This window comes from Hesperophylax consimilis, chromosome 13 (assembly GCF_061612785.1).
Source record: "Hesperophylax consimilis isolate HC1 chromosome 13, BYU_Hcon_1.0, whole genome shotgun sequence".
Classification (NCBI taxonomy): Eukaryota; Metazoa; Arthropoda; class Insecta; order Trichoptera; family Limnephilidae; genus Hesperophylax; species Hesperophylax consimilis.
The window spans coordinates 13,257,331-13,273,070 of NC_142848.1; the positions used below are offsets into that span (position 1 = coordinate 13,257,331).

Here is a 15,740-nt window from a genome sequence, read left to right on the forward strand (position 1 = left end):
TGTATTAAGAAATAGACGTATGCCGTGGGTCAATTTCCATAAAACCATTACCCAACCATTAATGGAACCACCGGACGTAAAAATTTGAAAGGTTAGAGAAAAGATAAGGTAATCAATAAAATTAAAATAATTTGTTAAGATTTTGATTCCTGCGAACACCACTAGTATTCGACCCCTGTGTTATTATATTGATAGTAAATCTCAATCTAGACTACTTAGACAGTGAGTAAATACTTAACTACACATCCAAACAAACAAACCATATTAATAACACGTTTTTAATGGACGTGCATCATTTGTGACAAAGGTCGCTCCATTCAGGATGTATTCTCGCCGTTAGCCATCAGCTGACTACAACATTAATTCGCGTGGAATTTTAATACGACCATTGATCAAAAGGGTGCTAGATTGAACGCAGTGAAAAAAAATCGGTAATACGTCTCGTTACAAGGCCCAAGTAATTTTTAAATCAATATTTATCACTATTTCACAAGTTTTAAGCTTTTCTTGTAATAATAAATGATGCAGTTTGTTATTATTTGTTGAGACGCTTAGCATAGGTCCCGTAATCACTCGGGCCATATGCCAATTTATTGTGCTACTTCCTATGCTTCACATTATTCCTTTGACCATGGTCCAGTCCAATTCTATAAATGATGCAGTTTGTCTGTATACTAATTTATCTATATTATTATCTGTTGAGACGCTCTTAATAGGTCCCGTAATCACTCGGGCCATATGCCAATTGATTGTGCTACTTCCTATGCTTCATATTATTCCTTTGACAATAGACCAGATGTGTTCGCTATGGTAACATCTTCGTATGAGAGCCATGACGATCTTCCATTGGAGCAGTCCGGTTAAGGGCTCTGAATTGTCAAGGCGTTTATAATATCTAATACCTAATAGTACTAACACGTCTCCCTTAAGATTATTTTTCATTAAAATGGCGCTACACAAAAATACAAATCATCAGAATATTACTGATTACAGTGATCACCTACCCAGGTGTCTAAGGGTTTCGACAAGGGGCGCTAAAATTTTACTCGCGCCGGCGCCGTTTAGCTCGGAGCCGGCCCTGACTATTGGCACCATTTATTAACCCTTGGAAATCAGGGGTAAAATGCGAATTGCTCGCCGAACGCCGGCTGACACTATTTTCGTAATAATTATATGTAGTTTCCCGGGGATAGCCACTTATATTCAGAGAATTTTTTTCTCTAATGTTATAATAATAATAATAATAATAATTGGATAATTTGTATAGCGCCGTTTTTGTGAAAAATCACCTCAAGGGCGCTGTACAATTTATTTCCTAGGATCTACATTTGTTATTTAGACCAACTGTGCCAGCAGGAGGTTCGTCATCCGTTCAGGCATGTGTCTGCCGCCAATATAGCGCTGACATGTGTCTGCTGCCAATAAAGAGCGCTGACACAACATCCTCACATAGACAACAAACCTTGGCAGCACCGCTGTGACGCTCGACGAAGACAGAAGATGGAGACTCTGCTGCAAGAGTCCTAGGTAGCGGACTGTCTGCTGCCAATAAAGAGCGCCGACACAATATCCTCACATAGATAACAGACCTTGGCAGCACCGCTGTGCAAAATCACCTCATCCTAGTTTACCTTAGTCTCTCCAGTCACCTCCCAGCCTTTCATGCCACCTAGTGCATCCTCTCGACCCTTTCAGACTCCTTCCAGGCTCCAATACATTCTTTCTATTGTCGTGATCCGACGATTTCACACCTCTGTCTCAGACCCTTAGGGCTCGCTTATCGCAGGCTATCATAAGCAAAATCTTGAACCAAAGTCAAAGTGAAGTTTATGAGTGTCATCTGTAACAAAATACATAAACAAAAACAGAAAATAAAAACAAAGACAAAAACTTTAAACAAAATATGGCTTATCTGTCCTCCATGCAGACATCCTCGGTTGAAAAGGTCCCGTAAATCCCAACACCACTTGACACTTGAGTCAGGTATAAAATCTTCGACTGCATTGAGAAATCTTTGTTCTAGCTTCACTTTAAAAATTTAATCGGTTTAAAATGCTATAATAATTGCAAATTCCGGCTAAACGGTAGAAGTTACGCGCATTTCGTGAAATAAGAAGGTAAGCACTATATAAAACACGGATGCTGAACAATTTTCAGCGATCTCTTAACAAGGGAAACCTTCTGAAAGGATTAAACAAACCGGAGCGGTTAAAACACGTCCGCAACAAAAGAACGTATAAAATATGTATAATGAAGTCGTACGAAATATTCTTGAGTTTTATTATATTTTCCAGCAAATTAAGCGTTCTTCACAATAAAAATAAGGCATGTGAGGGTTTCCTGTAAATACATACCGTACTAATTGGAAATCTGAATTATGACATCTGACATGGAATTTTGCGACGCGCTTTTTCACAGATAAAATAAACATATTTGCAAGTGACAAAACAACAAGCTAGAATAATATTAACATACATTATTTTTTTGCCAAGCGAACAAAATATACTTTCGTATGCTAGGAGCATTTTTTAAGGTTCAAAATACCATAAAATCGAGGCAAGTGCGGTGAGCTACTAGAAAATATACGGTGTGGCAAAAGTGTGCATTTTGTTTAATAATCCCGTTACAACAGTGGATTTCTTGGCACACTTGGGGTTAATCGGTATTTCTTCATAATTTCCTTCACATTTCTATAGAGATATGTTCTTTCAACTCACAATGGTTGCACGTGTCTCATGAGGTGGCAGTGTCATGTTAATAGTCCTTCTAGCTCCCCCATTTCATTTCTATCAATATTGAATAGTTCCCAGGCTCGTTTGAGGTTTAAAAAGCAGCTGTGGGCTCTTTAAATCGTCGGTATCGTAATAATTATGTATGTATGACTGTTCAGGACATTATTTGAAGAGAGCGAAGAATTTTTATGATGTGGCTATGCAGCACCAAAAGAATCTAAAAAACAGAAGAAATTTCCACTTTGTATGAGTCTATCTCTAGCAAAGGGTTCACCTGGTATATATATTTATTTATCAACGACCTTCAATCACTCAACGGAAGTGGACGGCTGACGAGAGGTTCAACTGGAGGTCAAATAATATTCAACTTCAATGGAGTAATGTATAAAAATATTGAACACACATAAACATGTATTCACGAGAACATCAGGGGAAAAAACTTGCCCAATTAAGAGAAAAAAAGTTAGTTACAGAAATTGGATGATATCACTGGATACACTTTGGTATGTATTACACCTGATAAAATAGTGACAAAATTCGGGATAGTTCTATCCAATGAAGCATTGTAAAGACAATGCCGGATCGAGAACGAATTTGCACTAAAGGAACTCCAGTCCATTTTTACTTTTTTTTTTATGAATCGTCTTAGGGTCGCACATTCTTAAATATGTACTAGTATTTTTTATAAATATCGTTTTCTAGTTAAATTTTTTTTCAAAGTCGGCCACAACGATCAAAATCGGGCGAGGTTCGCGTGACGTCATACGTACCTCGGTTTTTTCGGTTAACAGTAAGGCCGTTCCCACAAGGGTCGATATGAAATCAACAAATCTTAAAATAAATAATTAGCAAGAATTCTATGATATTTCGTCACTGTGCGTTGATGGCTCTGGTTACAGAGTAAGTAACTAGTCGATTAAGTAGATATTGCTAGTTCTTCAGCTGAAATAGGCATACGAGGCTTTCTCAAGATTTAGTTGTACTAGTTTAGCCTCCTGGCTGTCAAATACACTCGCCAACATTATAAGGAAAATTTCAGTCTAACAAAAAGACACCGTGCTTGTTGTGAAGGAGTTTTATTTCACCGAGAGTAATCAGAACAATTAAAAAAAATAATACTTCAGAAATAATTTGTATACCGCAGTGGAAGTTCACACAGCAACATTTCACAAGACATCGCGCAACGGCCGACAGACCCGTGAGGGAGTGGCCCAAGTTCTGTCAGAACCACCCAACCAATCACAGCGCGATTAAATGTTTATTATGTTTTTAATCGTTTTCATATAACGATTTACTGATTCTAAACATAATTAATTACATATAAAAATACATATATATTCGGAATCAGCGTTTGTTGATCTACAATCATGAAAAAAAATAAAAAAATAATTTGCCGTAATATTTTTCAATAGAGTTCCTTATTACTCGACACGTCCTATGATGAAAAGGAAGCTATTCATTAGAACCGTGCATTCTACAGTGAGTCTACTAAGCAAAGGCATTCACGATTCCATTCACACTGAAAAGAAGATTTTTCCCTAAATAATAGGTATTAAGAAGACCGCATCGTTTTAACTTTCCAAAGATTTAAAATGCTTTATTCAGTTCCAATCAGAACGTGAAAAGTTACATTTAGATAAGTCAAGTCGAGCGCTGTTTTTCGGTATTGCTTGCCTTGAATGAATGATGCAGAAATGAAGAATGTTACGACTAATAACACTTCGTGGAAACACTTGACTTTTGCACTTATGACATACGCATTTAGTGACTTGTGCACTTTGTGACTTAATTTGATGTTAGAGTTCAAACGTCCTCTATGGTTCAAACTGATAAATAATTCGTAAAAATTCTACTACTTACTAAGTGACTGTATCGATCCGTGGTCAGGTGACTTGAAAACCTCTGTCCTGCATTGCTGAAATTGATATTAGAACCTCCAAAAGTAGTCCAGCCATTACTGCCGTCATAAGCAAGAAGACAGCTAATAATTTGCAAAAAGACACATTCTGATGTTATTTTTAATATAATAGGTGAAAAGTTCAGAATGTGACGTTTGCAAAATCCTAGCAGCCTTTTTGCTTTTGAAGGGAGATGTACATACAGCGTTTGAGGTGTAAATAAATGCAGTAGTTTTGGAATGTATGATTTTTTTCAAGTTTTCGTAAAATACAGTCACATTAGTAAATTTATCGAAAAACCGAATAAAGTGCCACTTTTTCTAAGATAGCAGCCTTTATTAGAAAAAGGTGTACAAACAACGTGACACCAAAACTCAACCATTGAGTTTTTTTTCTTTATAGAATAGTAGTGGTAGAGTAACATTAAAAAATGGTCATCTCAAATATCAATAATATCTTTCTTCTCACGCCTCTAGAGTAACTATAATATTATAGAACCGTGTGTACCACTAAACAGCGCTATAAAAATTTGACTTTTATATTATATATTAATCCTTGTTGCTTTGTTTTAATCTATCATTATTTCACTGGCTGAAGCCGCCTTTGGCCGCGTTAGGGTCTAGTAACTCAAAGCAGCTCCCATTGGATCATTATAATTCTTGAGAATTTTGTGAAATCAGTATCAGTATACGAGGTTGATGAATCACCTTTTGTCCTTGGCTAGCAAGACTAACAACTGAGATTATTGTTATAAAAAGGCCGTAACCACCGTTTGTGAGAAAATAATTTCAATTGAAAACACCGATTTAAAACGTTTTGAATTTGGAGTTAACAAATCTTTAAATACTCGTAGATAAAAAAATTATTAATTTTAAATTGCACCATTGATCAATGATAAAATAAAGTATATCATTGTAAATAATAAGTCGATAGGTTAGGTGGGTATATTGCATTTCTTATTACTCGTATATTCATCCAATGGGGATGTTTTTTTTCACGCAGGAAAAATTTATAACCGTACAAGAATAGAGAAAGATGAGTGTTTTGTTTTTAAAGTATTTACGTAAAAAAATTGAGACAGTTCTCACAAAATCCTTTTAAATATAATTAAATCGTATCATATTCTCGAAAAATATCAAATTTCTAGAGTAAGATCAGTAAAGTGTGAAATAATATATATTTTTTAAGCCAGCGAACTGAAGAAAATGTTTTAATAAGGGAATTAATCGACCGGAGAAATGTATACCAACAAACACATCCGTGTATTTATTTTTCCTACCGCTAGCACTATATTGGTGAGCCATATATTATACAGGCCCGAAAATCGTTGAACTCTCATTTAAGGCGAAGCTTAATGCCAAATCACTATTTTGATTAATCTTTATAACAAATTGGTGTACATTATGAATACCAAAAAATATGCTTTAGATAAATTGAAGGTTTTCCTATCGCTTCGCTTGAGTATAATACAAATAAAAATATAAATTACTCAAAATATAAATGCTAACTACTAAAAAAATATATTTATTCAATAGAAATGTATGAACGCATAAAGGAAACAACTTTAAAAAATACAGTATTATAGCTAAGATTATCTGTGACAGTTTCACTTGATTAACTTTTTTGCTTTCTTATAAAATTATTTACAAAACAAATAAAAAAAAGTTTTTTGCTTGAAATCGAACGTTTCTAGACTCGTTTGTCAAGCGATTTGAATGCCTATTACCTACGATATAAGGTATACCAAGAATATACACATTTTTGGCTTGTAGCTTCCTCTTAAATAAATACAGTAATTTAGACCTTCTTGATGATAAATTTTAATGCACACATTACCATCACAAAGCAAGCACAGGATATTGGATGCTGCATCATGGTGCGTTAGTTCTATTGATGTGATATCTCGTACATAACCTCCTCGTGGTATTAACGACTCCGCAAGGTTTACATCACTCATGGTGACAGTGATTTTATTAATCGTGAAATATTTGATGAGATGACTGATGAACATGTTGTTACTATCGGTCAAAACCTGTTCCATCAAGGAATTGCACAATGTCCGGATGATCCGGTCTTCGCGGACGTTGGTTCTTGGTTCGCCGTCATACATGGCAAGTGGCAACCTTCAAGGTCATCGACGAGTCGTGTGAATTCCGTATAGAAATGCTGAATTTAAATGAACAACGATTAATTGGGATGCATGAGGTCAATAGTTTATTTACATCTGTTTTGATAGTGGAAACAGCAAGGCTATTAAAATATAAAGATGTGTTAAGACAAGACAAAAATAAAAAAATAACTCCAAAAATAACACATTTATATGTTATTATGATTCCTACAGAATGCCACATCGATAATACCCTGTAGTAGTGCAAGAGGAATGTTGGTCATGTATATTCAGGAGTATCATAGATCAGGCGTGTATATTACTATTTATTCTCGACGTTGAGAAATGCGAAGATTCGCTCGAGACTTGAGGAGAGCGACAAGAAGCTCATAAAGGCTACAATAGATTAAACAGACCCCAAAAAATATAACACAGTGAAAGTACGCTACTATAATGTCCACATCGATAAGTACCCTGGAATAGTGCAGAAGATTTAAGTAGGATGTTAGATGCCTAGTACTCAACGCTGCAGAATGGGTGGAATCCCGATTCGCTCAAGACTCGAGAAAAGCGAGCTTACAAACGTTAAATTTGATTCCAAGTGATCAGCTGTTTTGGATGAATTAGGTGCAACCACTATGGCTCCCACCACTTTTACACACTATACCCCCTTACTTATAAACGCTGCATAAATATAACGCTGCGCGTAAGGTCGGAACAGTAAAAAAACTTGACTGTATGGTTAAAACGACATTTTACATTGAGTCGGAGGTTGTCGGTTCTACATATCATAATACTTATGCTGTGAAGTTGTGATTTTGAATAGGTACCAAAATAGATACAACTTACAAAAATAAATGATTATTTGAAATGTGGAATGTGCCGACATATTTAGACATGTGGTCACCATTGTACCGGGATTGGAAGCATTGTTTTAATTTTGAATCCCCCTAAGCTGACTGCCTGTTTTGTAGGCCGGACCCCGGACACCGTACAGCCGGTACTAGGAACAAACACTTCATTAAATTAATCCGGAATGCATACAAGCCCCGAGTTGGAAGCATTCAAGTTTAATCCTCTGCATAAATCACGAATACGATTCAAATCCAAAATGAAATCTCACATAAAAACAATCCTTTCAAATCCAATTCTATAGAGGAAATAAATATAGCAGCGAAACTCACGTACGGCGAGCTCTGGCGTCATGAAATTTGTACAAATTTTCCTGTCAGGAATTTATAGGTAAACGCAACTATTTTCAGCTCGCTATGGCATGCCCATAGTAAGATGCCACTATGTTTGTTGTTCAGTACGAAAAACAGCGTCGAGAAAGGAGTGTTAAAACGCGCTAAAACCGTGCAAGGATTCTCCATATTAGATTAGCACAAAATGGCTATGATCGCAAAATATTAGATAATTTGTATTAGTTATAAAACTTATTCTCGTGGCTTGACCTATTTCAGCATAACGCTTCCCATACATTCCCATTAGGATTGTATGGCGAGCGATATGCTGAAATAGGCCGAGCCATGATGCATATAGCGTAATCTGTCAAACCAATTAATGATTTTGCCAAAATGTGCAACAGAATAAAAAACAGTCTTAATTCTTAAGAAGACTAGAAGAGTATTGACATTAGGTAACACTTAAAAAAAACACGCAAAAAAGTGAGATTCAATTCGCTTTCTCAGAAACATAAAAAAACTGGTTTAGCGCGTGTATTTTAATTTGAAGGCATCTAAATCGATATTTTTTGTACAAGAACCAAATTGTTTTTACCTATGTATCTATCTATATTTAAACATGAGTTATTTACTTATGGTATTTTATCATAAGAAGGTTTTATGAAGTAAATAAAAAAAAATCAAACCGCATTTATTTTCCTGCACAACACATGGACAATTTTAATTTTTAAATAATATAAAAAGTTTTTTACAATAATAATAAAATCCTTATTTTGGTAGTCAGGCAAATGGTCCCCAAATTGAGTTTCTCTAAATAATGTTTATATGGATTAATAAATACAAATTCATTTAATTAATAGTTTATTACTGTTGAAACCTTTTCTATTAGGATTAAAATGATATATATGGTGATATACATTTGAACGATGATTAATGTAAACGAAGCAAGGCGTGTGTCAGGTCAGAGGAGTATGGAATTCCATCCTCTCCGCCTTGACATATGCTCCTCGATTCATCCACATTCACAGATCGTCCCTTACATATTTATTCTTCTATTATTTCATTGTCTTCCTCTTATACACTCTACTTCAATCATCTTAATTTTTTCTTTTAATTTCACTACATTCCTCATTTAATTTATAATATTATTTTACCATAACCCCAGGGAAATCATTCCCATTGAATTGTCTACATTTATATTTATCTGTCAGTTCTTTGCCTCCCCTTACATCAAGGTCTGATATCAGAACTCCATCGTAGACTACTTTCCTCGCTTCCTAATGACTACTGCACTCAGTCCTCCATAAATAATTGACCTACCTAACATATACTTAGAGACTGATAATAACAAGTAAATTAATCTACTTATTTGTATAAATAGGAGAAACTCCATCACTGCTTTACAAGACGGACGATACGTCAAATGTTATCGGCTAATAATTCTTAGGGAAGGTCTGGTCGAGAGTTCACACATAATAATATTAAATTAAAGTGTGTACTGCTTGTTAAAGTGATACTGCGGGGATTCTATATTTAGATACAAAGGACAATGATTGCGAGCACATTCAAACATCTCTCCTTGCTGCTTTTCAAATACTCAACTCTATTCATCATTCATTTATCATGTTCTTTGCATCCCTTTTAATTACGTTTCTGCTTTTATGCAAGGGATATTTTCTACAGAATACCGTGTAAAAAAAAGGTACATAATGTGTAGGAAAATGGGAGATAGGTTCTATTCTATGAAAATCTCTATTGATGTCAAAATAAGGAAGATTATTGTATATTCATATACTTTTAGTGGGTAGTACATTAAAGGGGATGGAATAAACCTAGGATTCTAATAAGAATGGATATTACCATTACGCTTGAACGTGCTATATACAAACTATGTAAAAAAAACACTGAAATTGGGGTCATTTTATACAATTAAATAAAAAATAAATTGTTCAACTCGTCGCTTAATTCGTCAGAAAATAAGTATTTTATAGCTGGATACTAGTATTGTAATATGGATAGATAAATTATCTATGACTTTGAAACCATTTTATTATAAGTACCTACTCACATTTATTTTGATTTAATAATGAAATTATGAGGAAGGTGAACAACCAGAAAACTTTAAAATGTTGTTTATTTTTATTAAATATGTTGTGATTTGATAGTGCTCTTGCATAGGTTCATAATATAATATGATAAGCTATTATAAAGTAATGACAATGACTTTAGATAAGGAATTAGTAAGGTAGTGTACTACGTGATATTTTTACTTTTGTTATGGATAGATAAATTTCTTATCTTAGTTGAAAAAAAAACATGTTCAAATTAAATTTAAATTTTGCTTAAAATAATGATTCTTATAATGTTTCCCTCAAAGCTGTTTCTTCAAGAATATATATTATGAAATGTACGCAGGGCCATCCCGGAGCCAAACAGCGCCTGGCACTAGTAAAAAACTCAAGGGTGCTGTTTATTATTATTATTATTATTAGTATTAGCACCTTGGCATGTCAGCGCCCGGAGCGGACTGCTCCGATTGCAACTGCACAGGGCCGGGGCCCTGAATTTATGCTATTTAATGTTATGTGAATTCACTTCTGACTAGATAACACAGTGTGGGCTGTTTAAAATAAGAGTGTTTGAGCAGGCGGGCCACCCATTTCTCTTCAAATATCATTAAAAAATTACTGATACTGACAAATTTGTAAATAGAGTGATGTGTTAGAAAATCAAGTTGATGTTTTTCCACTTTTTTTATTCCGTCTATTATTTTAAGCAATCATAACCACCGTTTTTATTATCTGCTGATCATTATTTTTTCTGTACTTTGGAGGATAGTGAAGTCAGATAATTTATTTAATAATCAGGCTAATTATAGAATTGAGAACACTTAAAAAAATATTAGACAGGATAAAAAAAAAGGTACGAAAACATCAAATCATTTCGGACTTGATTTTCTAACTCATCACACTATTTTATAGATTTTCACACCATTCAGCATAATATTACCTGAATTCTATCAATATATTATGATAAGGTACCTACACATTAAACCAAAAATAAGTTATTAATATTAATAGAGAGGAAAATAATATTAAAAATCATGCAAATATAATTGTAAGGGAATCATGGAATTATAAATGGGAAAAAAGAGGAAATTTGGCAGCATCTTAGGAAAAATCAGAAACAGGATGCAAAAACCCATACCCTTTTAAAATTATTATTGCCCATGCTATTCTGATTAGAATGTTAAGTTAAGCCATAAATTTGAGTTTTAGTTAATATTTTGACAGCATTGTTTATTAACGTTTATGCAAATAATGTTGAGAAAATTTAACAGACGAGATGTTCATGTTCATAATATTGCGATGTTTAAGAAATATGCCGAAAATGATACGTTGTAATGAGTATAGTAGTGCACCCTTTGTGGCCAAAGCACCAATTCTGAATAGTTAAGTTAGAATATTACGTATTTACACAATTTTGTTAAGAACTGAGAATTGTCACTCCATGGAAGGAAAGAAACAAATCAATAAGTAAGGCCGAAACATGTAAAATTATTATTATATACCGTGAGAATTCGTCATCTTAATTGTTTGTCCGAAATGATAATCCCACTCGGAAGACGAACTTTAAATTTCACATATTCACAAAACGTATTGCACTGAAAGGACAAAAAATTATTATTATCCGAGACTATTTTTTAACCTCACTGCACTGTCGCACAAAACCAAACACAACAAAAAATTGATGACATTTTGCCCCTGGGTTTGGCTACTCTGATATTTCGTTTTAGGCGAGTCTGCAATATAAACGCAGCAAATTCGTGAAAGTGTCATTTTGTAGTGTTGCCACATTCTGATAAAAAGGAGAGTCAATCGATTGGTTGTCATGTCCTGGACCGGTATTATATATATTTTTTTAAATATTAGCGCACTTTACGCGTAAACTTCTCCTCGATTTTCATTCTTAGGTGCCCACCCAAACGCCCCAAAAATCACTACACTTTCGCAGGCGTTCTGAAGTATATAGCTAAATATAATATATTTAAAAATACGAATAGTTCCGATAGCTAAAAACAAAAAATCAATATTTTTTAACAAAACTGCCAAACTAGTTTGAGAAATGAATTATCTTCTTTGAATTGGGGAGTAGCGCCATTACATTATTTCAAAAGGTAGGTAAATAAATGATATTATTTGAAGTACCTACCTTAATAATAACTCAAAAAGCATAAAAATAAATCTAAACAGGGGGATCGCCAGCTTCAAACTAGGGGGCAGCTTAAAATTTTATAGAGCTTACAGTGTAGTAATAAAACATTTTTAAGACTTTGCAGCGATATATGGAGTGATGCGCAGTACTTCATACGTTTCAAAAGTTTTGCTTCAGTTTTGATCGTAATCGCGATGGACCGATGAACGAACACAATGCTAATCATTGCTCTAGCCGGATTTGTAACCAGTTAATCTATTACTACCCCAAAGAAGGCGGACTTGGGTGAAAACATTGGTTCCATGATACCTCCTCAAAATGGCAATTCAACGCACCTTTAAAAGGTGATATAGACATTAAAATGATGAAACAAAAACTAGGTTAAATAGTTATATATTTAACCTAATTTTTGTTTAATAACTTTTCATAACTTTATAACAATTTTTATGGGTAAGTTGAATCGTCATTTTGATGAGTTATCCAGTCACCGAAAACATTATGGACATCACCATGGGCATTTACTAGTTTAAGAAGAATTGGGTCATCAACTACCCGGAAGATTGTGAAAATTTACATAATTTAGTTGTAATAGTTCGTTAATTTTTTACTGATACTGTTATGAGAAGATACATATAAGTACAAGCATGTCTTACAGCTACCTTAAGATATCTTGCGACTTTCAGTTCTTTGAAAGTTTTGAAGTTTAGTTTCAGTATTTCTGCATTAAAGTATTATTAAATACAGTAATAAGTCCAGAAACCTTCAAAGTAATTTATGAAGCATGAACTTTTTTTTTTAACTTTTATTTAGTATACATATTTTATTTTATTTATATTGTAGAAACACAAAGTACATAGTTTACAATGGAAGTGATACAGCAGTACACATATTAATTATTTCATGATGGGTACCAATATAATGTTTCCTAGTATTTTTAGTTAATGCCCCTCTCCCCCCTCAGCCAAGCCCGTATTGAGTTGCATAGCTTCAATGAATTCCGCGAGTAGTGTGAACATTTATAATCTATTATATTACTATGCACATCCATACGTCCTGTTTTATTATTTTTTCTGTCTAGGCGCTTGGTAGGCACCCATTTTGTTGTTTTTTTGTTGGGAGCCCAACGGTTTTATGTATTTTTATTTTCACGTGTTGTAACATCTTTTCGTTATCGTCATTAGAGGTGGTAGATATCTGAATTGGCGTGTCACTGCGGTTCCAGTTTTTGAAAGCGGTTTCTGATGGCGGGAAGGTTGATCGGGATTCAAATAATTTGTTCAGATTTGTGAATTAATCGATTTCGTGGGAAGTGGTTTCTTACTGGTGGCAAGTATCAGGCTAATTTTAAACAGGTCAGTTAAATTTACGGCTTACGTAAGTTTTTTAAGAAGAGGTTTTAGGGCCGGTATGTCAGTCATTTTTAGTAATTGTATCACTAGGCATACCTTGCCAGGGCACATACGTAAGGTTCTCACTGGCCGAGCTTAAAAAGCAACTGAAATACCGGTCCTGTAGGCCTTAAGTGCTCACAGTGACCAATACACTTGTAACGGCCTCCTCTTTTAGCAAACCCAAAAGGAACCAGTTTCAAAACAAGTCGGCTTCTAAAAATATCGGGCGATCCAGTGACAGCAAAGTCACTGGGACAGGTATTATCGACCATCTCTAATCGCCATGTTTATTATTTTACTATTATCACAGTGCGGAGCGTAATGTCACGCGATGCTAGATTGCTAGTAATTCTGTCATATTTGTATTGTGATTGTGCAGTTCAGTAAAATATCTCGGTGTTTCATGTCTGTCATGAGTATTTTTAAAACCTAACATTCAAAATGCCTAAAGATCCAATTAATAACTACAGTGACGAATCAGATTCGGACGGTTTTGTTATTCCGGAGTTGCAGGGAGTGCTGAGCAAATGGACAAATTACATTCACGGCTGGCAGGACCGTTTCATCGTTCTGAAAGATGGGACATTGTCTTATTACAAGAATGAAATTGACAGCAATTTCGGCTGCCGCGGAGCCATCAGTCTCCTGAAAGCTGCGATCAAGGTAAATCACTAACGAAGGACATTCCAATGATCACTCGGGCGTGGATGTTCTTTTTGTTTTTGTCGGTAATCATTACCGGAGGAGTCTGAATTTACATAGGTTTTTAGTTAATATGAACGGAAGTACGCCAAACGAGTTTATGCACTTCAAACAGTACAAAACAACGAATTACAAGATGTTTCAGGTTTCAGTTTACGAAGAATGTGTTATTGCGACTAATCGCGTAGTTGAATTCTATTATGATGATAACTATAGCTCAGTGGGTGCTATTAAGTTTATTTGACCAGCATTCTTAATTTTAAGACAGGTAAATGAATACTCCTGTGTGAAAAACAGTTTATTGTTCAAACATTCTAATCACAACATTTACGCAAATTTTATAATATCAGTTTTCCGTGATCGTTGGATGCATTCTATTTATCACAATCATAAACCTTTAGCTTAAAATATCATCTTTTCCTTCCATTATATTTATCTGTGCAATTCTCGATTCAGATCTATGTTTGTAAGGTAAATCTCATGACTAAAAAAATAATATCATAAATATATTTACCATATTTTATTGGTCTCTTATAATATTAATTATGTTTATTTCACATTGATTGAGTTATTGGTACTAATACGTTTAGTTTCTACTCAACCCAAGTAACTGGTTCACTCCGTGATGAGAGTTTATAATTTAGGAAATTACAAAATAGTAATGGGTTAAATCAATTACAGAATAGTTTTTCTATAATTTAGGAAATCATAGAAAAAATATTCTGTAATTGATTTGTATTTAAACAAATTAACCCATTGCTATTTTTTTACGATATTGAATAATATCCATCCTATCAAATTAACCCATTACTATTTTTTACCATATTGAATAATGTCAAAGGGGTACAATAATATATAATTCGAGTAAAGCTTGATTTATTTAACCATTTTGTACGACTCAATGAAAATGTATTTATTCTGGAATGTGGGGAGGTTTGTGCGATCCCACACATCCCATACATACATACATCACATACCTTAGAATGTAAAAGCTCAAAAATTATCTTTTTAGATATATACAAAGTTTTGGTATATATATATACAAAGGAAAAAAAAGACTAATGATCTACAGCATTTGAGATTGACGGGACGAATAACTTTCTCCAGTGTGCTACGGTGCTGGAATCTGAACTCTCGCGGGATTCCATGATGGAGATATTTTAGACTCTCTTTTAAACTTGTCATCCGGGTTCTTATGAGGGCTGAAAAATCTGATTTAATCACAGACATAGGAATTAATAGACGAGAAGATAATGGCGAGGGGTAAAATCAACTGCTGAAGAACGAAGGGAGTGAAGCTGACTGTGATTCGTCAATAAATCAATCTGACAGTAAATAGGCATCTCGCATTATAATATCACCATTTACTTCTTAAAAGTAAAATCTGCTTTTGAATGAATAGACATTTTTACATGGGAGCGCAAATTACTCGCCACGTTATGAACAAATTTGCGAAGTCCAAATTCGGCAAAAAAATTCGGTTCTATTTTCAGAGTCGAATATTTCGTTTA

The 15,740-nt window shown here is 34.3% G+C and overlaps 2 protein-coding genes across 8 annotated transcripts in view; one reads left to right on the forward strand and one right to left on the reverse strand.

The window, feature by feature from the left end:
- The window catches only part of Dab (DAB adaptor protein), a 68,989-nt gene extending 57,323 nt beyond the window's left edge, over positions 1 to 11,666 (reverse strand). For 4 of the 5 annotated variants that reach the window (XM_089638771.1, XM_089638773.1, XM_089638768.1 and 1 more), the window contains exon 1: positions 11,493 to 11,666. In XM_089638771.1, coding sequence (XP_089494897.1) covers positions 11,493 to 11,508 — 16 coding nt within the window. In that variant the 5' untranslated portion in view covers positions 11,509 to 11,666. Of the gene's footprint in view, positions 1 to 11,398; positions 11,427 to 11,492 lie in introns of those variants that run through there. The other variant, XM_089638769.1, reaches the window with a different exon arrangement.
- Positions 11,667 to 13,840: 2,174 nt separating this feature from the next.
- cert (ceramide transfer protein) overlaps positions 13,841 to 15,740 on the forward strand; it is a 105,407-nt gene continuing 103,507 nt past the window's right edge. For all 3 annotated transcript variants that reach the window (XM_089638785.1, XM_089638786.1, XM_089638787.1), the window contains exon 1: positions 13,841 to 14,190. In XM_089638785.1, coding sequence (XP_089494911.1) covers positions 13,969 to 14,190 — 222 coding nt within the window. In that variant the 5' untranslated portion in view covers positions 13,841 to 13,968. The remainder of the gene's footprint in view (positions 14,191 to 15,740) is intronic.